This window comes from Oryzias melastigma, linkage group LG9 (genome assembly GCF_002922805.2).
Source record: "Oryzias melastigma strain HK-1 linkage group LG9, ASM292280v2, whole genome shotgun sequence".
Taxonomy (NCBI): Eukaryota; Metazoa; Chordata; class Actinopteri; order Beloniformes; family Adrianichthyidae; genus Oryzias; species Oryzias melastigma.
In genome coordinates this window covers 19,575,660-19,599,614 of record NC_050520.1, presented here as the reverse complement: position 1 = coordinate 19,599,614, position 23,955 = coordinate 19,575,660, and the positions used below count along the sequence as shown (strand labels likewise).

General features: G+C 42.7%; 1 protein-coding gene across 2 annotated transcripts in view; it reads left to right on the top strand.

The window, feature by feature from the left end:
• Nucleotides 1-23,955, top strand: part of setbp1 (SET binding protein 1) — a 35,429-nt gene that overhangs the window by 5,469 nt on the left and 6,005 nt on the right. For both annotated transcript variants that reach the window (XM_024275006.2, XM_024275005.2), the window contains 5 exons: nucleotides 340-934; nucleotides 17,097-17,491; nucleotides 17,606-19,537; nucleotides 19,624-19,831; nucleotides 19,922-20,969. In XM_024275006.2, the coding sequence (XP_024130774.1) occupies nucleotides 500-934; nucleotides 17,097-17,491; nucleotides 17,606-19,537; nucleotides 19,624-19,831; nucleotides 19,922-20,969 (4,018 nt within the window). In that variant the 5' untranslated portion in view covers nucleotides 340-499. The remainder of the gene's footprint in view (nucleotides 1-339; nucleotides 935-17,096; nucleotides 17,492-17,605; nucleotides 19,538-19,623; nucleotides 19,832-19,921; nucleotides 20,970-23,955) is intronic.

Sequence of the window (23,955 nt, the reverse complement as noted above, 5' to 3'; positions counted from 1 at the left end):
CCTCTCCCTGCTTGGGTAAAAAGGAGGAAAAAACAACCAAAAAAAAGTTTTTCAACTTGAATTTACTGCATCAATGAAGAATGTCTAAGTTTGTTCTGATCACTTTAGTCTGCATGGCTCTGCTGTCTGGATGCTGTTAAACAGCGAGTTCAGTCGATGGTTGTGTTTGAGTGGTTTATTAGCCATTTTTGTGAGGACAAGCGACTTTTCCACTTTTATTTTTGCATTCAATGCTTTTTTCTACAGACTGAGAGGAGGCGGTGAAGTGAAGCTGTGGCGATGACGGGACAATTTACTCTTTTACTTTTCTCTAATCAGATCTTTCACCTCTCTCCACAGAGTGTCCTTGGCTTTGCTGTGTTCCTGTGGGACAACCAACACAACCCCAGTAGCTGATTGACAACAACCAAACCAGACCAGCATAACCACTGCTTCCTGTCTTCTTATTGGCTGGCTGTGTCAGTTTCCCCCATTCTGACTGGCTCTGGCGAGAGCGTGGATGGAGCCTAGGGATCTGGTTGGCTCAGCCCGACCCAAAGAGGCGGACCTTCAGGGATGCAGGGCGGGGATTAATGAGGTGGACCAACTGGGAGCAGGCGGCATTGGGCTGGTGCGCAGTGATGATGTGATTCACAGTGGCGTCAGTGAGGGGGAGGGGTTAGATGAGCAAGGGGAGGGGCTTATGGAGGAGCAGGAGTTCTCCATCAAGGAAGCAAGTTTTCAGGAAGGAAGTCTAAAGTTAAAGATTCAGACCACCAAGCGCACCAAAAAGCCCCCCAAGAACCTTGAGAACTACATTTGCCCACCGGAGATTAGGATGACCATTAGACCTCCAGTTGGAGACGGCAAAGGTGGGCGCCAGGGGCGAACAGGTGGTGGGGCAGGAGCAGGACGGACTTCAAAAGACGAAGAACGAGGACCCCCAAGAAAAAGGGTAAGTCATCTCTTCCTCTGTCCTTTGTGTAGTTAGAGTTCAATAAGTGTTTTGATAAATCTAGTTTAAAGAGCAGTTTTCGTCCGTTTCTACACCTCCTATCTGTCAGTAGCTCCTTTCTCAGCTTTGTTCCAAAGAGTCAGAGCTTGCTCTGTAACTGAAACCACTCTGAGATCACGCACACATACACACACACTGACACACACCCACACAGCAGCTGAGAATAGGGCCGACACAAGCAAGTGACAGCTGGTGTCTGCCCTCTCCATTTGTGGTCATACACACGGAGACCTTTCGTCTCCTCTCCTAGCCTCCCCTCTTTTCTCCTCACCTCTCCTCTCTAATGAAATCAGCCCTTGTGGATCACCGCCTTCAGCCCCCTCCTCACCACACCCTCACACACGACACTGGTTTTTGGTGTGTGACACCGTGTACGTACAGGTCCTTGGGGGAATTTGAAGTTTGCTCAGTGTGTTGACCTACACCGCCGTATGTGTGATGGTCATCTCAGCGGCACTGAGCTCGACAGGCCCAGCAGGAGTTGAGGCTTCATGATGTTGAGATGGTGTTTACTTATGTACCTCTCTGTCGCTCTTTGGTCTGGAGCTTGCTTCTCAAATTTAGGACACATGAGCAAATGGAGACCCCTTTGATGTTTATCCAACCTCCCAGCGGGACTGCCTCAATCACCAAGGATTGTTTGATTTAGTACACAAAGAATGTCGAAACTATTGTTTGATGTTCATCAAAGTTGTGGTTGGAGTTGTGTGCAACTGAGAAGAGATTATCAAAGGAAACAACTTGGAAGAGACACCACCCGCTCTTGATAGATACAACTAACTGACATTATCTGATGTAGAAATTTAATTGTGCTACTTTTGGGTGGCAGTGGTTGAGTGGTTGACCTATTATTGGAAGTTCGCAGGTTTGATTCTTGTTTTGCCCACCCTTGTGTTGAAGTGTCCTTAGGCAAGACAACTCTACTTTGATACCGGATTTTATAGGTTGGCATCAGTGTGTATGACTTGGTGAATGGGACTGGGTTTTTTAAGAAGGTAGTAAAGTACTTAAGTACATGCCGTTTACCGTTTATTCAACGCATATTTAACTTTTGGGTTTTCTGGAATCTCTGTTTTAGAGATGTGTAGTCAACAATAATGAATCCCGTGCTTTTGTTTGTTTGTGGCATGCCCTCAGAACATACCCTCATAAAGGAACTATGTGGTTAGCATTGGTCATAGCCTAAACCCAGAGTTCCAGCTAGCTGCCAGCGGAGTGAGTGCTGTCACCACAAAGCGAACTGCCTGCACTGTTAAAGTAAAGCACGAAGGGAGACGATTACAACGAAAACCTTCAGTTTTGATGTCAGTTAGTAAACTGAGCCGGCTGAGTCTCACTCCCTCTGATGTGTGGAGGAGCCGTTCATAATCTAGCCATCAGTCCCTAATTGAGAGGACCACGGCGAGATGATGATTGACAGGGGTTGTCATAGCGACAGGATGGAAAGCTGATGTCTGCTGAGGTTTGGTGGTTTGTAGAGAGGGGGTGGGGGGGTGGACGAGTGTCGGTGTTTGTTTGTTCAGATCAGTTTCAACCCTTCATCCCCTTCACTCCGTCCCTCAATATACCCCCCCATCACATCCATGCACAATCGCCCGCCAACCTCACCCCCCACCCTCCCTGCATCCAGCCGTCACCTGCCACCCCAAGAGTGTAACACTGGCAGACTCAGTGGAGAGGAACGGGTTAAACAGAGAGGCTGGGCTCCCAATCTATCTGTGGGGCTCGGTATGTGTGTGTGTGTGTTGAGGTTAAATACTCTTTGTGGTGTGTGTGTGAGGCTGTGTGCGAGTACTGTTGGGGGTGGGGGGGTGATGTGGGAAGCAGATGGACAGCCTCTCCTCTCTCTTGTATTGTCTACCCCTTCCCACTCTTCTCCTGCTTTATCTTTTTATCCATCTCTCTTTCCACACTTGTCCCCGCTGCCTGTTCTTCCCTTAAGTCTTCCCTCCTTTCATGCGCCCTTTTTTTTCATCACTCTCTTCTCTCCCCTGTCTTGTGGCAGATGGCAGCATGGGGCAGCAGCGGCAGCAGAAGCCAGAGCAGAAGAGGAAAGGAAAAGGGGGTTTTGGAAAAGAGGAGGAGGAGAAAGGAGGTGGGGGTCAGGCATATGGAGAGCCTGGTTAAGGGGCCCCCTTAGAGGGAGTGTGTATGTGAGTGTGGTAGTGTGATGAATAGAGGAGGGGGGGAGGCAGGATACAATAGCAACCCATTAGGACGGAGATTTGACTCTAATAGACAGAGAAGGGGTGAGACAGACGGACACACAGACAGATAAGAAGGCAAACATGAAAATCTGACATTTTTGCTAAACTTAACAGTGGAGTTTAGGCAAACTAGATATCACAATGTCATAGATTCACCCACTAATAAAATAGATTGTTCTTCAGATCTGATATTTTATATACTTTTTATGAAGTACAAATCACATCAATAAATCGCTAAACACAAAAACATATTAAAGATCACTACAATTAAAAAAGCTAAACAAATAATAAAAATGAACATTTTATAAATCAAAGAAGATTTCAGAAACCAAAACACATTCCAAAAATTGAAACAATATAAAAATGAAACATTTCAGAAAGCAAAAGTAGTTAACAGTTACAAAAATATAAGTAATATGGGACATTGCTGATTGGAATATAACGATTGATTTTTAAAGTTAGAGTTTTTTCTAATGGGTCTTCAATGTTCACATGCTTGTAAAAGTTAAATAATCAGTATGGAGTATATCCAGTATCACTTTATGCCAAATAACTTTTAATTCAAATCATTGACAAACATCATGAGCTATGGCCTATACTACACACCTTTTCCAGATTATGCTAAAAAAGAAAGCATTACGGAGAAGAAAAGTGAACAAAATAAAAAAATAAACAAAATTATATGCTAAAAAATTAAACAAAAGTGGAAAACAGAGATTGGATGACGACGTTTGTCCATCACTTCAGCTGAAAATTATTTGATATAAAGAGATACTGGGTGTTGTCTGTACTAATCATACAACTTGTATTAGTAGGTGAACGTTGGAAACACATTCCAAAGAAACTCAAACTCAATCATTCAATCAGCAATTTCATATTGTACGTACCTTCTACAGTTTCCGTTGGGAAAAAAACATTTAAAAAAAATACTGAAATCATAAGGAGTTATTAACAAATGAAATAAAAGACGATAAAAGTTATAAGACTCATAAAAGTTTGACACATTTGAAAAAACTCAAACTTCTTCATTCAATCAGTAATGTCATATTGTACCTACCTTCTCTTGTTTCTGTAGAAAAAAAGAACATTTTAAAAAACAGCAAGAGTTCACAGAAATCAAAAGGAAATGTTAAAAAAATCAAACAAAAGACAAAATTGGACATCACTGATTGGATGATGACGTTTGTCCATCATTTCAGCTAAAACTTATTTGGCATGAAGAGATACTGAATATACCTTGTACTAATCATAAAGCTTTTATAAGTATGCGAACACTGAAGATGCATTTCAAAATCTCAAATGTCAAAATTCAAATGTCATCATCCAATCAGCAATCTCCAATACTACCTACCTTTTCCGGTTTTCTGTTGTGTTTTGTGTTTTAACATTTAATTTTCATTTCTGGAAGTTCCGTCTTTTTCCCGGAACATTTCATTTTTAATTTGCTTTGATTTCTAAACCGTAATGTTGTTTTTATTATCCGTTTTACTTTTTTAAGTTATCGTTATGATTTTTTGATTTGTTGGTGTTATTTACACTTCAGGGCCACCGTAATTTTTGATGTAAAACTGCAATTTCGACTCGTTAATGTAATAGTCCCTACTTTCTCCCATAACTTTCCAAATCCAAACACCATCAGCAGTGCATGGTGCATCCCAGAATGCAAAGCATCGCATTTAATTGCCTTAAAAGTAACACCCCTACAATTCTACACCTGTCAGTAATGACACATAATGACCTTTATTTACTACTCGCTGTGAAGTAAACTATTGAATATCTATTATGTCGAGTCCTCATTGAAAGGGAGGAAGAAAAGAGCAGAGAAAATGAGGCGCATTTGAGGGAATCTCACTCGTCATCTTCAGAAAGAGCATATATGAGCAGAGGAGCTGCTGAGAGCGTGTGCGTTGTGTCAGGGGACAGACCCACGCACACACATTAGGAGGATATGATGAGCTCCTCTTGTCTGTCTCCAGCTGACATCACACACATGCTGAACATCCTCTCACACACAGCTCTTTGTCTGGGCATGCTGTGTGTGTTAGGAAGATGAATGTGTGCGTTCTAATGGATTGGATGCTGGGTCAACTGCTGCATCACTCCTGCAGACGTGTGTGTGTGCACACAAACATATAGACGTGCGGTTATTGGTCCAATGCCCTTGCGTGGTGGAGTATGCACAGGCTAAAGTGCAGCTGCTCTTTCGCTCAAACGCACACAAATCAGTTTGAGCAGCAATTGCAGTTAGGGAGAACGTTTTCCTGGTTATCTGTCCAGTTCCCTGGACGTGCCAAATATGGCTCTTAATCCATTTCACTATCTGTGGGGAGAGATAAGACAGAGCTTTTTCCAGGAGCCCTGGCAAGGTTGTGTGTTGTTGTTGTTGTTGTATGTGTGTCGGCGTACGCTCGTGTGTATTAATGGATGCATCCAAAAGCTCGACAGTAGATACACACTTATCTTGTCTTGACAGCCCCTCTGCTCGCTGGTCCTCCTGGCTGTGTGTTGTTGTTGCTTGGTGGTCTCCCAGGAGTGTTAGGAATTATTTTGTGTTAGTCAAGTGCATTCACAGGGAAATTAATGCAGCCACAGTCCCCACGCCAAGCTTCTGTGCGTGCAATACGTGCACATGTGTGTGTGCAAAATGGCAGGTCTTTTGATGTCAGCTTTTTATCCCTGTCTGAGATGACGGTTGGTGACCTGAGGGACTGGTTGAGCTCATAAAAACAGAAGCGTGCATGTCAGCTTGTGTGTGATGCATCATGTTTGCCCACAGAGAGCAATCCTTGACTGATTTATTAATATGTATGAACATGAAATAATCACTTCTGATACTGCCTGACCCAACTGTCATGATGGACTTTTTGTGGCTGTCTGCTGTTGTTGTGGCTTAAGTGAGCAGGGTTTTTGTTGGGGTTGTTTTGGTGTTGGGTTGTAAGCCCTCAGCGTGCGCCCTTTAAGCGTATGAACTGGGAATGCTTTAAGGGGCGTTTCCCTCCAGAAAATGGGGGATGGGACATGTGAATGTGTACGTGTTAGCTGGGGAGGGGTGAGTGATTTAGCACCGCGGAAACACCAGCTGTCCATCTGCATGTGACCCCCATACACTCTGTACACACATAAAACGCACACCGACACACACATTCATGCTTCTTAGCATCTCCCCTCTGATCTGCTTTTCGGTATTTGTCAAACGGTTGAGTCAGAAGACACGCTGCTCTCGGGCTTCACACTTTCACATTGACTTGTTACGGTTTCCTGGAAGTCAAACTTTACTCTGTTCTGAAGCTAACTCTTCAAACTAAGACGTGGAGATGAGGACATATTTGCTGTTTTATCCTCATAAAGTCTGAGGAGATCACACAAACCTGTTTGGAAAGGACTAATCAGAAGTACAAACACACTTTTAGCAACACTCCCCTAATCAGCAGTGTTGCTCTTGCTGCTGCTTTCCTACAATAATGAATCACTCTGCAAGGTCACTCCCAGCATGCACATGGACAGGCGCACACACACACCGCCGCACAATGGAGTGCTAAAGGGCAGCAGAAGAAGAGATGAACTTTGACCTGGTGGACATTGAAAAGTTGAGGTGATAGCAGAGCCTTGCAAGCCTCTGTGTCTGTGCTTGAGTGTGTCTATGTGTGAGTTTGGTGTATTGTTTGTTTGTGCGAGCAGGTCAGGGTCGAGACAACTTGAGTCTGGCCTTTGGTTTCTCATCCCGGGGCTGGATTTGATGTCTGTGTGGACGCAAGGGCTTGGTGTGACCATTTGGTTGGAAGTGTAGCTAATTTCTCAATCGGACACACGCATACCGTCTTCTCGGTGTGTCCCGAAAGGTCGAGCTCTATTCTCTTTCCATTGTGTGTTATCCCAGTGGGCTCCTGTTCTTCATCAGGCAGATGCAGACAGGCTATTATAGCCAGTCCGGCTTAAGCTACATTTTAATAAAGCCCTGGGGCAGTTACTTGCATTTAAAGAAATGCCAAAAGCCGAGACAGAAACCAGCCGGAGCTGCACACAGACCTGTTGTGTTGTCAGTCTTCTTCATTTCTACTCAAGTGAAAAACACTTTATTGATCCTAACAGAGATAGAACATTATTGCACAAACAGGCAACGATGTAGAAGCCCATATTCAAATGACCCCTTTCTGCGTAGATAAATCAGCGTTGTTATGACTCCAGGCTTATTTTATTTATTTATTTTTTTTTTGCAAAAAATGATTTTTTTTTTCATTGCAGGCTGCCTTCTTGATGTTCTCTGCGGTCATAGATGGTGTTGACTCAGCCAGAAGCATGCGAAGTTGCTTTGTTATCTCTGTCATACGTCTGTGGTTAGTCAGGGAGTATTTGAGGAGAGCTTCATTGTGTGATGTCAGAGAGGAGATCCAGCAGGATTACACAGCCAGTGCAGGGATGGCAGGAAAGAGGTTGAGGAGTCAAAGAAAAGGAAAGCAGAGTATTGACTTTCACTATGTCTCACTAAGTGCGTTTGTCAGTGAAATCTGATGGCCACATCAGCTGTCTGGAGCATGCCTGTGTGGATGTGAGTGTGCACCTTTTGTGTGTGACAAAAAAAGTACATTTGAGTGAGATAACAGACTATTTCAGACTATTTAGTTATATAAACTATCTTTACAAGAAGATCTCAATGCTCTTTTGAACAGATTGAAGCTGGGACTCTCTACTTACCATTTTTTAATGTTTTCTTTTTTTTTACACCATTTACTGTGGGAACATGAAAGCTTTAGGTTGTTATTCTTCTGATTTCTCCATGACCTTCAACTTATCTATCTCACAATTAGTAAAACATTTTTCAGTATTGTAGTCATCAGAATTTCCATCACATTTGACATCATTGATTGTCTTTTACCAAAGAGGTCCCAAAGCAAGACAAACAACCACTATAGTAATATCTTTACAGTACTTTATTCTTATACATCTTTTCACATATCTATTTTTTTATTTTAGTACCAAAATACAATTTTCTTTAGCACTTAAGGGAACTTGGTTACGCGTGCTGTTGGGGTGAAACGATAAATTGACTTAATCGATCAATTGATTTCTATTCCTACAATCCAACCAGATTGATCTGTCTGCGGCAAGTTGTTAATTGAATTGACCTAAACTGTTTCAAAATGACATCAATCGATTGGATTTATTTTAGTATAAAGTAAAAACGGCCAAGTGCCATCACAGCAGATAACACACTTGATTGATGGCAGCAAATAATGATCAATCCATCATTGTAGTTCAATGCGTGGAAACACTTAGAACATGTGACCATACAGTTTTATATAATGTTCTAGTATTGTTCTGTTTGTATTATTTTGATGTGGAAAAACGACAGTGGGCTGAACTTTAGGAAACTATAATGTGAATGGATTTGCCATTAATTCTTGTTTACTTTTACTTTTTTGGCTAAAGATGTCCTGAACTAATTTTAGGTCCATGAATCAGATCGTTCAACATAAACCAATATAGACTATGAATTGGATCATCAACCACAAATTATGATATGAATCAAATCGATACATTCCTAGTGTGCAGCATAAATGCCACATTTTACTAGATCTGCCTAAAACTGTATAATTGATCTTGAGGAACCACCATTATTTTTGAAGAAAGCAGCATTACTTTTCAATTGTTTTTAAAGTCTTCCAATTCTTTACTTTAAGTTTAATTTGAGTGAGAACAGGCAGATACAAAATGTGAGCCACAATAAGTGTCTCTGTGTGATCTGGAATACTATTACACATACTTCAATGAATGTAGTTACTGGCCGAAGAAAAATACAGTAATGTTGTTCATATATATGTTTTAAAGAAATGAAATCTGGGACTACTGTTGACATTATTCCAACCTTTATCTTTAAATGTACATTTTTCACTTTGTAAAAGCAACTTTTGTACAGTTATTTATGTTGGTTGTATCTTCCATCATCCACTTTTAAGCTATGGCTTTTTACCTAACAGTCACACTTGTTTACATTTTTTTAGACCAGTATTCTTCTAATATAAACTGTTGAGTTTTGAGCTCAGATGGAAAGTTTTGGTCCGTTTCAGGCTTTGTTCCAATAGTTCTGATTGCCCCTGCAGACGTGTTTAGTTTGTAACCTGACTGCCAACTCTGAGCGTTTCCGATTTATTAACAAGTGCGCTCGTAAGTGAGGTGGTGGAAAAAACAAACTCCCTTTTAGCAGACATTCTTTCCACGTGTGAGATTTTGTGCTTTTACTCTGGAACATGCTGATAGTCTGCATTTCCTCATCTATTTATAATGGCTGGCTTTCTGCATCTTTTCTTTATCTATTTGTTCAGTGGGAGATAAGGTTAAAGATACTCTCATAGTGCTGAGCCGTAGTGCTTTTCCCTCTACAGATCGATGTGTATTTGAACCAATAGTGGTTTCCCCATCTTTGTAATTTTCTATCCCTAACTTCTGATTTGTGATGGATTTTTGTTGAAATCTCGTTTCTTTCCTCTTTTTCAACATTTTTGGAAACTTTTTTTATCTGATGTGTCAGTCTGAAGCAGTCTATTTTTGTGCACTTGTTTCATTTGTCATTGGTCGGTGTGATGTTGTACGGACACCTGCCCAGTGTTTTAACTTTATCTACTAATTGATTTTCATTATAACCTCCCAGACTCTCAAGGATACACTTCCCCAAGGATTATCTGTAGTGTCTACTTATCTGGATATGCTTTTGTCCGAGAGTGCTGCCTGAAAAGGAGTGTCAAGTGTTGAATTACTCACTTTATCTTTTTATTGCATGAGTTGTACTGAAAGCCTGGTGCTGTAACTTGTGCTGCTTATTCTTTTGGTGACTGTTTTGTGTTCTATTTAGAAAGATTTTTCTATGCGAAATATAAATCTAAGCAAAATATCTTACTTTTCTTTGAAGTGAACTTTTTGAAAGCTTAGAACATAAGTAGAAGTTTGGCAGAATGTTGATAGTTGATCAACAATGGATTTATTTAATCAAAATGTAATGTAATGTATTACATCCATGGACACATTTACTTTCAAAGATCCTTTCAGGAAATAATAAGTTGTTTTTCTGTTGGTTTGTTTGTAAAAATGTATAATTTTAATAACAAAAGCACAAGCGTTGCTCATTTTGATCACTTGTTACAATGTTAGTGATGAAAAACAGTTATTAACAACTAAAATTTTCATTTTTTGTTTAAAAAAATTATTGATCTTTGAATTTTATAAATTGAAACATCTAATAAATATATTTTGGTAGTGCTGCCCTGCTCAAATTAATATCAATATATTTGAATAACATTTTGAATTAATTAATTAGTTTAATCTTCTTTAATATATTTAGGAAGTCTCTAATTTAAAGACTTGTTAAAAAGCTTCGCATGTTTTTTACTTTTTAGGAGAAAGACACTAAGATTTTTAGCCAAATTAAAGTTTAGGTTTTTCAATTCTTTCTACTAAAACTGTAAAGATTGAAACTAGATTTGTGTTTAAGTTAGTAGTGATCATGTTCATTAATTGTTTTATTTATTTCTTCAAGAGGACAGACATTTTTTTATTATGGTGTGTTAACTCTTATCTTTGATAGTTCATATTTTGTCCAATGGTCAGGCAAATGGGCATCTTTCTGGACTTTCAGTTGCCAGTTAAAAGCTTTTCTTCGTTAAAAAAAATCATTGTAAAATTGTCTGACATGTTTTTTCCTACAAAAAGACATTATTAAAAACATCTCTTTAAGCAGTCTGTTTCTAAAGTATGGATGCCAGGATGATGACTTAAATGTTTCTGTCTGTTTTTATGTCTCCGTCTGTCCCTTGAGGGCATCTCGGACTAAACAAACAGTCATGTTGAAGCAGGGAAGAATCCACAAGAGTTTGGTGTTTATGTCTTCAGTTTACCACACACAGCCTGGTGTTCACACGCACACAAGCATGACCTGCGCTCTGGCATCCCTTACCTGCCCTGTGTTTTTTGACCCTGTGTATTTTTTTTGACCTCGCTCTTTATCTGCTCCCTCTGTTCAGCATAAAGCTTGTTCGCTCTCAAACTCAGAGGAATGCTGTAAGCTTTTCACAGGGAGGGGTGCTAACTTAAATGAGGGAGCAGCTTCAGTCAGTCAGTCATGTGGCCTGAAAAGTGCTCAGACGCAGACGGAGGCAGGTCGTTCGCTTAAATCCACAGAGTCTGACTCTCGGGGAGTTTTGTAAGCCGTGTTCTAAATGTGCTGATCTCTTTTCTGCAGCTCTCTTTGTGACGGGCCGAGAAAGTGTAGGATGCTGTGCTTTGGTCTGTGTGTCTGCGAACACACGAGCGGAGTGCAGCCTCACACAAAAGCATTATTGTTGGTAAAAGGGGGCCTGAAGGGAGGCAGGCAGACTGATTGGTTAAGACTATTGTGTCTCACTTTGCCCATTCTCTTTGTCACTGAGGATGTCATTACAGTGGCTCTCTAAGTCCTTTGCTCTTCACATCCATCGCGAGCCGGAGATCATCCGAGGACTTGAGATAATCGCCGAAACGTGGTGACGAGGAAGTGAAACTGCTACTTCACGCTTTAAAACTAGCACCCTAATCATTCGTCAAGTCACTGAGACATTTCCAATAACAATTCTATTTTTGGACACAACTTTTTGAAAAAGTTTGACCTTCTGGTCATGCTAAAAAAAAAAGTATTCATACATTAAACGACATTTTTGTTCAAATTCTGATTTGATTGTGGTGCGTTCAAGTCACGAAAAACCAAGTACACAAGAGAATTTTCCCACAATTGGAGAAAATACTTCCTTAGAGGTCACAGTGGGTCGACATGGACCTAGACTGATGAAATGAATATTAATATTAAACCAACCAAGACTTCACAAACTCAAAGATGTGGTTATGGAGTTTAAGGACTTGGTGCAGCACTTGTCTGAGTCTTATCATCTCCATCTGTGCACTACTAGACAGACAGACAGACAGATGGATAGAGGCCATTATTTGTGAGGAACTAAGTGAGTGGGTCTCTGCTGTTACACACCACAGAGAGGAAGCGTTTAATCTCAGCACAGCTTCTGTCTTGAATTACCCATCTCTCATTACAGGAAGTTATCCCTTAGAGCAGCTCATTGGCTGTTAATTGTTTCCTGTTGTACAGAAGTGATACGATTGGCTCATGTGGTGCACAGATTATATAAACATCATGTTTGTTTTTATCCCATGTGCTGTGAATCCGTCTTTGCTGGTCTGTAATTTTCTTACCTCCAAAAAAAACTATTTTGACTCATGGCGTACGGGTTCTATGGGATGCTCGTGCGTGTGATGAGCACACGTGCGGCCTGACATGTGTGATGCTGTCGGACGAATCCATTAAAGGAACAATTGATACATAATTGCTGTAATAATCTCTGTGAAACAGCTCTGATGTGGCTCTTAGCAGCGTTAGCCCGAGCTCGCCATAAACGCTGATTGTGGGGATTAGATGTATAGTCTGTGTAATATGTAAATGTGTTTGCCATTACTGAGCAAATGAAAACCTCCAGTTCCATAATGACATGCTTCGGTTCAGCCAATCAGGGGCAATTGTAGAAATTGAGTCATCGGCTTTTGAGCGTGTCTAAAGAGGGGAGAATCTCGAGTGTTTTGCTGCTATCTTTAGAAGCACTACAATCTGAAAAATTGCTGCTTTCGATAACCGAGGCACTACTTTGTTTCAGACTTGCATCTGGGCTTTGAATCTGACTTTCCAAAGAGTGGATGCACTTTTATGGCAGACAGAATGGGCGTGTGATAGGAAAGCGTGTGTTCCCGGGGAAAAGTTTTTGTTTGTTGATTAAAAAAAAGTTTTTTTAAGAGTTTCTCTGAAGTTGATTCAGCAAATCTGAGAGACTTTGGAGAAGTGGAGAAAACATTCATCAGACAGGCACATGCGTTCAACATTTTAGGATTTGATTCCAATAATTCACAAAGTGTCCCACCTTACCCCCCTTCCTCCCTCATTCTACCCATTTCTCCTCCCTCTTTTCTCCCCCATGCTGCGGGTCTCCTCAGGCGCATGAATGGAAGTCTTTATTCCCGGGAGAGCTGGTGGGAAGAAGGAGAAACAGGGATGAGGGGGTGAATGGGCGAAATGGGGGTCTGTGAGAGTGGCCACAAGATCAACACAGTGCCATAGCGCCCTGTTTTTTCCCCCTCCTCCTCCCCCCCATCCCTTTTTCCCTCCTTTTTCTCCGTGCCCCCCAAACCCTCCTCTTCCTCGCCGTTGTAAGTGCTGTGGACACAAAGCCGTGTTAGTATTCATGGTGTTTGTTTGCAGAGGAGCTGTGTGTGTGTGTGTGTATGTGTGTGTAGAGCTGTCAAAAACACAGATCACAGGGATGGGGAGCTTTGAATGGAGCTGGAGAGAAGCTGGCTTTTTTGGGGGGGTAGTGGAGGGGGTGTAATGAGGGTGGTAGTTCCCACAGAAGGAGAATGGTCAGTTCCAGAAAAAAGAAAAGGATGAAGAGCAGAGTGGGAAGGTGGGGGGTTTACACAAGGCCAAAGGGGCAGTGTTTGGGGGGGTGAAGTTCCAAAAACTCAGAGAGAATCCGATGAGGCGAGACTGAGGGAAAAAGACAGGATCAGATCAATCATAAGGGTTCGGAAGGGGAACGAGCGGTAAACGAGTCCAGGCACCTCTCTTCTTGTTTTTCTGTTGTTCCTCTTCTTTCCCTCCCTCGCTGCAGCTTTCATTCTTTTAGTAACACCCCACCACATCATCCACCCCCCACCCCAGCCCTTTCTCCCTTCTCTCTTTGTGTGTCTGTCTGGACAGCTGCCCAGTTCCATACACAGGGAAAAATGAAACACTCTAACCACCGGGCGTGCAGCCAAATAAAAGGCTGCGAAAAACTATTTGAAGGGCAGCGTGTTTGTGTGCGTCTGGGCATGGAGGTTGTGTACATGCTTGCTCTGATGTATGCGTGTGGTGCACGGTGAGATCTGGGTGTGCCTGTTTAGGGTGCTCTTTCCCAGTTTAAGGGTTTAGCCAGGGCGCTCTTTCTACATCCATGTGTGCACGTGAGGTGGAACTCAGAAAGAGGTGGGCAGTATTTCAGCGTCTAGACCTGAGATTCGCTCACACACGCAGAGGTATTAGCCAGGGCATCTATGCTGACTCATTTGCAAAGTGGCTTTCAGTTGGGTTATTGCAGCACTTTGTCACATATTATCCCTGACGGTGCCCCCCCCAGCCATCTGATAGTTTCATCACAACTGCAAAGAATGTGCAGCTACATAAAGGCTTGCGTTCAGGTGCTTAGGTAACTAAATCCATGTGACCGAACATGGGAGAGGTCTTGGAAAAGGCCGTGTGCTAGCACAAGATCAACGCCAAGGGTTGAGGACTAAACACAGAGTCTTATTCCTTTTTGGGGGGCTGGTTGGGGCTTGTAGAAAGAAGGATTGTGTGGGAAAGGTTGAAGTCTCACAGGTCTTGTGTCTGTGCACTGCGCAAGAGGTCAGAGTCCACACTTGTGCTGATTTCCTGACCGCCCGCCCCCTGCTGCAGCCCAGCAGTAACACACTGAGACGATGGCCTGTTCACAGAAAACACAGCAAGCACCTGAACAACAGAGATGGATCCGACACAGTTATTTATAACGGAGAACAAGATAAATGGATGTGGAAGTGTTTACATGAAAACCTGTCAAAGTGTTGAAAAGGTAGACACTGTCTGGGGAAAGGGAAGGGCAATGTTCTTTCACACTGTTGACTGAAAAAACAGATGTGAGGTCCACAGTCTTTCTAGCCTGTATTTACATAGTTTTTAGGAATATTAGACTGTTCATACATTTTCCTGGAAATGCCTCAATGTGAGGCATAGAGGAAGGGTGACAGAAAAAAAGCTTGTAGGGAGGAAACTAAAACAAAAGCTGAAATGGTGCCAGTATTACCCAGCCTCAACCGGAAAAGGGTTGGTGAGGGGTGATAACTATGTTTTTTCTCCTCTCTTTTACACCCCTTTTTCTACTGGGAAAGGTTTCCATTTCTTGTGTCCTCATTATCTGTTTGTGGGTTGCTTTGTGGTGTGCGATAAGGGAGTCTTTCAGTGTTTGCATGTCTGTGTGGCTCACTTTAAGCCTGTCTCCCTGTCAGCCTGTCTTCTGTGCCCTCCTTGAACTTGGAACAGCAGGTATTCTTGGACAGGTTAAATGAGAAAGCAAGTGTGGATCAGGTGTCTGTCATTCTATCCTTCTGTGGACTCTCTTCTCTGGTGTCACTCACATCCACCTCATACCTCAGAGCACACCAATGTGTCGCATTTGAGAGACAAACTAAAGAGACCCTTTTGCATTTAGGAAAATGGATTCATTAATTATTGATAGTGCTCATTCTCGGGCTTGTGAATAGTTTGTGCCCAAAGAAGCCTGCGAAAAGTGAGCTGTGAACAAGTCAACAACAAGTGATGCAGTAGAAGACATGCAAACATGTAAATGATGTTGACAATTTTACTTGACACTGGAGTCTTGTCTGCATCTACAGTGTGATTGTGTGAGTGTGTTTGTATGCACATGTGTGGAGGCTCAGAGGCTGTGGTTAAGGTACATCTCCCTGCTGCAGAGCGGTCTCTTGTTGAGTTACACTGAGTCTGTTAATAACTGGGGAAACCACAAAAGCTGTCCGCCTTTCTCTTTCTCATCTTCAAGCCGAACTCTGATTATGCTGCAGGATTATCAGGTTTTAGGCAGTGGATTGAGATATGTCTTTAAAGACCCACTCCAATGAAAATTTGGTTTTTGGTGTTTTTAACATGTTCTTGTCGCATTTTTTCATGATGAAAGACATATATATTAAAGAATGTTACCAAGTATTTCTTTACTCAAACAGTGATGGATCAGTAGATGAAAACTTGCAGTTTCAAAAACTCTCACTTGGAACAGAGCAACTAAGATGTGCCGGCCAAAGTCGTCCGGCTCCACTCTATTCTGATGCATCAACTTGCAGACAAATAGATTCATGAATGTCTTGATTTTCTTCGTCTTGGCTGCTATCTGTTCCTAAGCTGCATGGCCAGATAGCTCGCCATTTCTGTTTCACCGCTAATGTTAGGTATGGGTTGTGAGCGGCTGTAAGCTAGCAGAGAAACAAAGGGATGATGGGATATCACAAGAGAATGGCTTCTAGTCGAACAGTCCCTCCCACAACTATGAGGCGACTTTCTGATGAACTCCTGACTCTCTGCAGAAAATATGTCTTAAAAACATTTGGCTGCAAGCAAAGTAATCACAATTTAAAGACCACTGGGAACAATTTTACAAGATGAAAATATAGTTGGAGTGGGACTTAAAACCATGCATGGATCACTGAAATGCATGGTGCTTTTCTGGAAAATGGGGATTTATTATTATTTGAAAATGTATTTTGTTAGTAGAGCAAATTAAATTCGAGATAATAAAAACTATATACAGCAAATAAAAATTCTAAATTAAAGACAGGAAAATGGCTGGTTTAAGCTACTGTGCATAAAAGTGTGTGTATGTGTGTGTGTGTTCAGGGATCCCTAACTCCTCCCCCCTAGCTCTCACAGCATGCTCTGTCCTTGCCACAGGAATTTAATTGCTCTGTAAACAAGCCTTTTGTTTTGGTGCACACTGTTTACTCATGCACAAAAGATGTATTAAAATCCTCAGTTCTGCTGTGAAAAGAGATGGATGTTGTATCAGAGCGCAACAATTCACAGATTTAATACGTGCTGACAAAATGAAAATGTATGCTAAGCTGACTGTTGAGCTCCACTTGTATTATCTCCATGAAGACAATCTGATGCTATAAAGACTGGAAACACTATCATTATCATGTCATTTGTCTGTCCCTGCAAGCTGTATAAAGCTGTAATGTGATTGCACCTTGTGTGTGGTAACCGCTCTGATTCACTTCTCTGTCGTCCCCAGACATACGAGCGACAGTTCAGAATCCCTGAGCAGAGAGACGGAGGCCTTCTGCAACTGCTGGGAGATCCCAGTCTACCCAAACAGTCGCCTCGCAATTCCCTTCTTCCTGCACACACAGAGCAAACACAGCACACACTCACCCAGAAATTTCACCAAAACCAGATAAATCCCGAATGGATCACATCGACTGCACCTCCTGCATCCCCAGCCCATGCTCCAGACTCTGAGCAGACCAGAGATTTAGCAGGTGCCAGTAGAGGTTCTTTGCTTGATCCAACACAGACTCTCATACAAACCACAACACAAAGCCCTTCACCTCAGAGATCCCTCACTCCGGACCTACAGCTGCCTGTTGTTACAGATGCCAGCATCCTCAATCTCACTTCCCTGAGCAGGTACAGTTGTTTGTTGATGCTAGACTTTTGGTTGCCAAAGAAGTTATTTGAGATTCAAAACAGTCTTCCTTTTTTCTGTTCTGCTTAATGTTATCTCTTTGTGCACCTCTCCAGGGGGAAGGGTTTGCAAGAGGTCAGTGAGCAGCTGTTTGGGAACATCAAGAGGAAGTACGGCAGGAGGGACTCCCAGAAGATGCTCAGTAATCCCCACAGTGCAGATCCACACTGGGGGAGACAGCAAGAAAGAGGATCAGAGAGCCCAAATAATTTGGATGAAAGGCAGAAGTACAGAGGAGATGAAACACCTGAGCAGTTCCAGGAAGAAAGGGAGGAAAGAAGAAAAGTAGAAAGAGAGAAAACTGTCTCTGGGAAGAGAGGAGATGAAGAAGAAAGTGGCACACCTGTGCTGGTGGAAGAAGGAAAAGGAAGAAAGCGAAGGAGAAGGCCCTCTTTTGATGGGTCATTTTCTGTGGAGGAACAATCACAGCAATGGCCTTTTAATACAACTGAGAAGCCCCAGAGTGGGCCCCTAGAACCCAAAGCAACACACAAGGCAGAGTCTGCCAAAAGTGACTTTTGTTCAACAAGTCAAACTGATCGCAGCAGAGAGAGGACAGAAAAGGCAGAGAGAGCAGATAAAATTGATAAGAGAGAAAAAGGGGAGAGGATAGACAAAGCTGAGAGACCAGATGTGGTCTCATGTGGACCTGACAGGGACTCAGATCTGAGTATAAACAGGGTCAAGAAGTTTTCTGCAGGTCATCCGAAGAGTGGAAAAGATATCCTCAAACTCCGAGAACCTACCTACAATCGAATCAAGTCAAGTTTAGGAACAAGCCCCAGACTCTCAAGCTTAAATCTTAGCCCCAGCTCTAGGACTAGTATCAGTCCTATTTCAAGCCCCAAACCCCGGAGTAACATGAGCCCCAGCCCAAGCCCTGGACCCAATTCTGACATGAGTCCGAGTCGCATCCATTGCACCAGCTCTCCATCCAGTTCCAGGTCAGCTAAGACCAATGATAGATGGTCTTACCTGAAAGCTAAAAGCCATGTTACTCTCACATCACCCCAAAGAGAAAACGTGGGTAGCTCCTTGGCATCAGCGGAACCCCCCTCTGCTTTTCCCATTACCCCCTCTAGTCCACTCTACAGCAACACAGACAGCTTGACTGTCCATGCTCCCATTAAGAGGAAACGAGGTCGCCCGAAGAAGCAGCCACTCTTAACAGTTGAGACCATTCATGAGGGCACATCCACTTCACCCCCAAGACCCCTTTCACAGGAAATGACTGCAGGGCTGAACTGCAGGAGAAAGACCAATACACTCCACACATTAGCTAAAATGACCAGTTGTGCTAGTTCCAACAGCCTAAAACTGAAGCGTGCAAAGGGCAACGCCAGGTCAATAAAAAAGACAAAATTTGGAAAAATGCAGAGCATTCTGAATGAGATCCTTTCTGGTTCTAATCAAAATGGCCCCCTGACTCTTAAGTCATCCTCTGCTCCTGTTAGTTCAGCCATGAGTGCCATGGCCTCGACTATTGAGGCCCGGTTGGGGAAACAGATAAATGTCAGCAAGAGAGGAACCATCTATATTGGTAAAAAAAGAGGGCGTAAGCCTAGGGCAGAAACTCAATCCTTCATCCCTTCCAAAACATCTAGAGACAAGACACCAATGTCTGTCTCAATATCCAGCATCTATGAAAACCCTGCAGTGCCTTTTGCCACTTCATCTCCAAGTTCTAATGCTCTAACCTCAAGAACCAACAGCTCTGAGGCCACCATGCCTAGTTTGCAGCCCATCTCAGCGCTGCCATCCAAGCCCCTGGGCAGGGGGTTTCTCTCAGGAGGTTGGAAACTTTCTCCTCCTCGCCTTCTGGCTAATTCACCCTCCCACCTGTCAGAGGGTGCGTCAGTGAAAGAGGTGACTCTGTCTCCCATCAGCGAGTCCCACAGTGAGGAGACCATCCCTAGTGACAGTGGAATTGGGACGGATAACAACAGCACTTCAGATCAAACTGAGAAGGGTCATGCCTCTCGCCGCAGGTGCAGTCTTCTTTAGTAGCTCTATGTTTGAGAGGTTGTTCACACAAGTGGAAGTGTTAACAGGATCTTGTATTGTGTCCATGCAGGTACTCCTTCGATCTGTGTGGGTTTGAATCTGCGGAGGCTGCAGCTCTTGATGCGTCCAACAGGGGCAGCAGAACGCGGTGTGATCGGCAAGTTACTGCTATCGACAACTTTCTGACACAGCAGGAGAAGAAGCAAAAGCATCACAGGAGAAAGAGGAAGTGCCTTCAGAGCCGGGACCATCTGCACTTTCTCTCTGAATTGGAGGAGGCAAGTTACGATCTGATGAATTTGTTTAGTCTTTAATCCAGCAATAATCTATGAATGTTCTTATTAAAAGTTGATTTTATCTCCCTTTAGGTTGTGGTAAAGCTTCAGCAGCTACGAGTGTCTCACAAACGATACACCTGCTACCCCCAGCATCCATATCCTTCCATTTTCCGCCTGAACTTCCACCATTACTACCCTGTTAGCTACGACTCCTACCCCTGTGACTCCAGCTCCTACCATCGCAGGAGCGCAGATCTGAAGGCTAAGAGGAGACGTGGCCGGCCAGCCAAAGCCAGCGAGCCAATCACATCAAAATTGCCTTTTGTTCAAGGATATGGTTATCCGCTGGGAGGGGGAAATTACTATGCAGCACCGTATGCGATGCCTTACGCACCTCCTCTGAGTTTGGGCTATTTTCCCCACACTCCCCCGTTTTACCTGCCCCACCACTCATTTGGACCTGCCCCTCCATCTCCCTTCATGAGGCCCGCTGTCCCACCACCTAAAGCTTTCCATCCTGGTGGACTCTCAAAACTGCAAGGTGGGGCTAAAATTCGCACCTCGAGTGGTTCGCTTCAGGGGCCCACTGCAAGAGGAGAGGGTCCAGGACCCCTTAGTGCAGGGGGTCTCACTGGGGTCCGTCTCCATAAAAGGAAGCACAAACATAAGCATAAGCACAAGGATGAACCTCTCCTGTCACCACGAGACCGACAGGAGTTGGGTGGACTGTTCAGTGGAGCTAAGACCAATCCTTGCCTTGGCTTGCTGAATGAGAGGAGGGACTTGAGCAGCCAGGGCTCTTCAAAGCATCAGGAGAAGCAAAGAACCAACAGCAGGGGCTCAAACCTGGCATCCAGCATGGGGATTTTTGATTCGGACCAGCATTCTCTTGCTGACAGACAGTTTCTGTCCCATCAGACGACACCGCCAGTCAAGAGCTTCATGAACAGCTACAGCAACCATTCGCAGCAGACAGAGACTATTTCTGAACTGTTTTTGGGCTCACGAGAGGACGAGTGTGGTGGAAGGAGTAGGAGAATGAGGCTCACAGGGTTTGGCGACGAGAGCTTGATGTCATTCCAAACAACCAGACAGGAGCCAGGTCAGACGAACAAGTGTTCCAGTCCATCCCTCACTGGTAAGACGCTCTTAAGAGCACCTTTTTGCTGGGAAACATAGACCTCATTCACAATAGCAAGCATTTAATTTTTATTTTTAACTGCGGCTGCAAGGAAAAGTGTTTCCTTTATACAATCATTAATGTAAATCACTATTCTCACTAAGGAGGGAAAGCTGAGTTATCTTCCAGCACCTGCTTATTGATGTAACAGTGCATTTAATAGACAGCCTGCAGAATGAAGGAACCAGGTTTGGTTGCAAACTGGGTTGAGGTAATCACAATTGCATGACATTCATTGAAGCTAGAGTTTGTTTTATAACATTTTCTAGTTCTGGAAAATAATTATAAATTAATTTATTCAAGTTTTCCCTATTTATTAAAGGCAGTGCAGAAAACCCACAGCAGACAAAGAAAAGGGCTAAGTTTAAAACCTCCCTATCGGAGAAATTTGTAATTTGGTCCATTGTGTATTCTGTCTTCTTTGAGCACATCTGGTTGGGGATAAAGAGAACGTAATGCATGGATGGAAACAAGTATAATTCACCAATCTCTCATTTCTTCCCTCCCTCCCTCCTTTCCTTCCTTCTCTCCTGCCAATGCCTTTGCCAGATATATATTATTCACACAGTGTGATTTATTTTCTACAGACACGCCGTAAAAGGCCCTTGCCTGTGTTAAAAGAGCTGGCTGCCAGCCAGGGGTTTAATGACTGGGGCCTAGTCCAGTGGTGGGGAGAAGAAGCCAGCAGCTCCGTTAGAATACACCCCCCCACCCCAGGGGATCTAGAACGGATGACTCATATACACAGCTCACCTACCCCCACCCGACCCTTTTTGCATCCATATTATTGTTAATAGTGCCTTTTCCTACCATGCACATCCTTTGCTTTACATTTCTGCTGCAGCTGCACTTCTCCCACTTATTTTCTTCCTTTAACTCTCTGACACCTCTCATATCCATACGAACGATGTCCCTCTCTTTACCTAGCTGCTTTCTTCCCCTCGTCTCCCCACCCCCTTTTTTGCTCACCGATTACCTTCTCTACCCCCCCGACTCTTTCTCTAGCTTGACTTACTGCTTCACTTCACAGCTTTAGTCCAATTAAAACACAGCCGTTTTTTTTTTTTTTTTTTTTTTCCCACAGAGTAGATAGATCTGCATTTACTGTGCCTCATACACGAAAAAAGGTGGATTATTTCAACCTTTTACTTTGACAATTGTCAACAAATATTTCCCTCAGGTATCCTGTTTCTTTGCAAACCACAGAAACACAATCGTCTTTTAAACTTGTGCAAAAAATTCAATCGAAAGAGTTGATAAAAGATATTTACGTTAAAAAATCTCTCAAATACTAATTTCCACGAACTATAAAAATTTAGAGTTATGCTCCTCCCAAGCACAACTTTTACATTATTCTGAGAAAGAAACAAAGACATGAGAGGGAGACAAGGAAAACATGCACACATGTGACAGGCGGAGACAAGAGGGGCAGAAATCTCCTCAAGGATAACAATCCAGATCAAAAACATCTGGAATGAAACAGAGGGAGCAAAGGGAGAGGGAAGAGGGGTCCAGTACAGACAGGTCACATGACTCACTCCAAACACGTAATTCCAGAAAAATGCTCCCTCCAATTTCTGCAATTAAAGGATGAATTTATCCTGGTTTTCAGCAGTGACCCCAGCTTTTACACAAGTGGGTATTTCAGCACAGATATGACTTCCTATTTAACAAAGGAACAAGTCCTCAGTGCTGAATGGCCCCTAAAACTGCTGAAGGTCATCAGTTTTATGTTCCGTGTATGGGGCTCATAAATTTCTGCTACTTTATGGTGTGTGCATGTGTGAGTATGAGTGTGCTCACTTTCATGCAGCTCGTAAACTACTGCTACTTAGTGCTTTCTGCATTAACTAATTTCACTGCCTGTTCTTAAATCTTGAGCCACAATAGTGTCATGTATTCAGAGTTTTACTGTTTGCATCACAGGCGAAGAGACTTATCTATGATAGAGCTTAATATATCTGCAATTGCACTATATTCTCATAAAAGAAGAGTATATTCTCTTGTTTGAATTGAAAAAAAGGTAAAACTATGCAATAATGATCTCTAAAAACCAAATAATAATAAATAAATTAACTTTTAAAATGTACTCTTTAATTAACTGCATTAACTTCGTTGTGAGATGATCCAAGAGAACTAGATTTCTCTTGTTTACATGTCAAATTTCTTTTAAGAATTAAAAAAAAGAAGAACCAAAGAAGAATTTTGCCAAATGTTCACGAAGATGAAACTGTTCCGGTTGAAAACTAGTTGCAGCCTCTGATTAAGAGTGAATGAGCTGCAGAGCAACTAATCAGAGTTTTTTAAAGCCACGAACAATGTTCCGTTTGTGCAAACTAGCTCTGAACAGGCGATGATTAACTGCTCCAGAGATTAAAGCAGAGTTTGTGGAAATGATTGTCTGCTGCAGCTCAGACAGACTGCATAATAATGTCAGTGTTTAGGGATGGTATCCAGAAAATACACAGTTTACCTGGTCTTTGGCAGGTAGGCTGCACGATTTACCCCTTTCTACTCAGCTAAGCAAATATAGACTGATTGGGTTTTGGATTGGACCTGTCCTTCATTTTTTATGCTGTGCATTCACTGTGGTGGGAGTATAATGTTATGAAAAGGTCCAATGGGGAATGATTGACATGGCATTATTGATGCTTAACATACTAAAATATTAGTTAAAGACCCATAATCATGTTTTTAGTGTTTTAGACATATAACATATAAAAATAATTTAAGATTAAAACAGCGTTTCTGAGTATTTTTTTGTTCAAATCATAACGCCGCTCAGGTTTGTGACACCATGGATGGACCCAAGTCTCCCAGGTCCGCTACTGTTCTGATGCATCCACTTGCAGACAAATAGATCCATTAACGTCTTAATTCTCCTCAACCGAACTGCCATCTGACTCTAAAAGTGTACGACTGCATAACTCCAAAATTGCTCGTC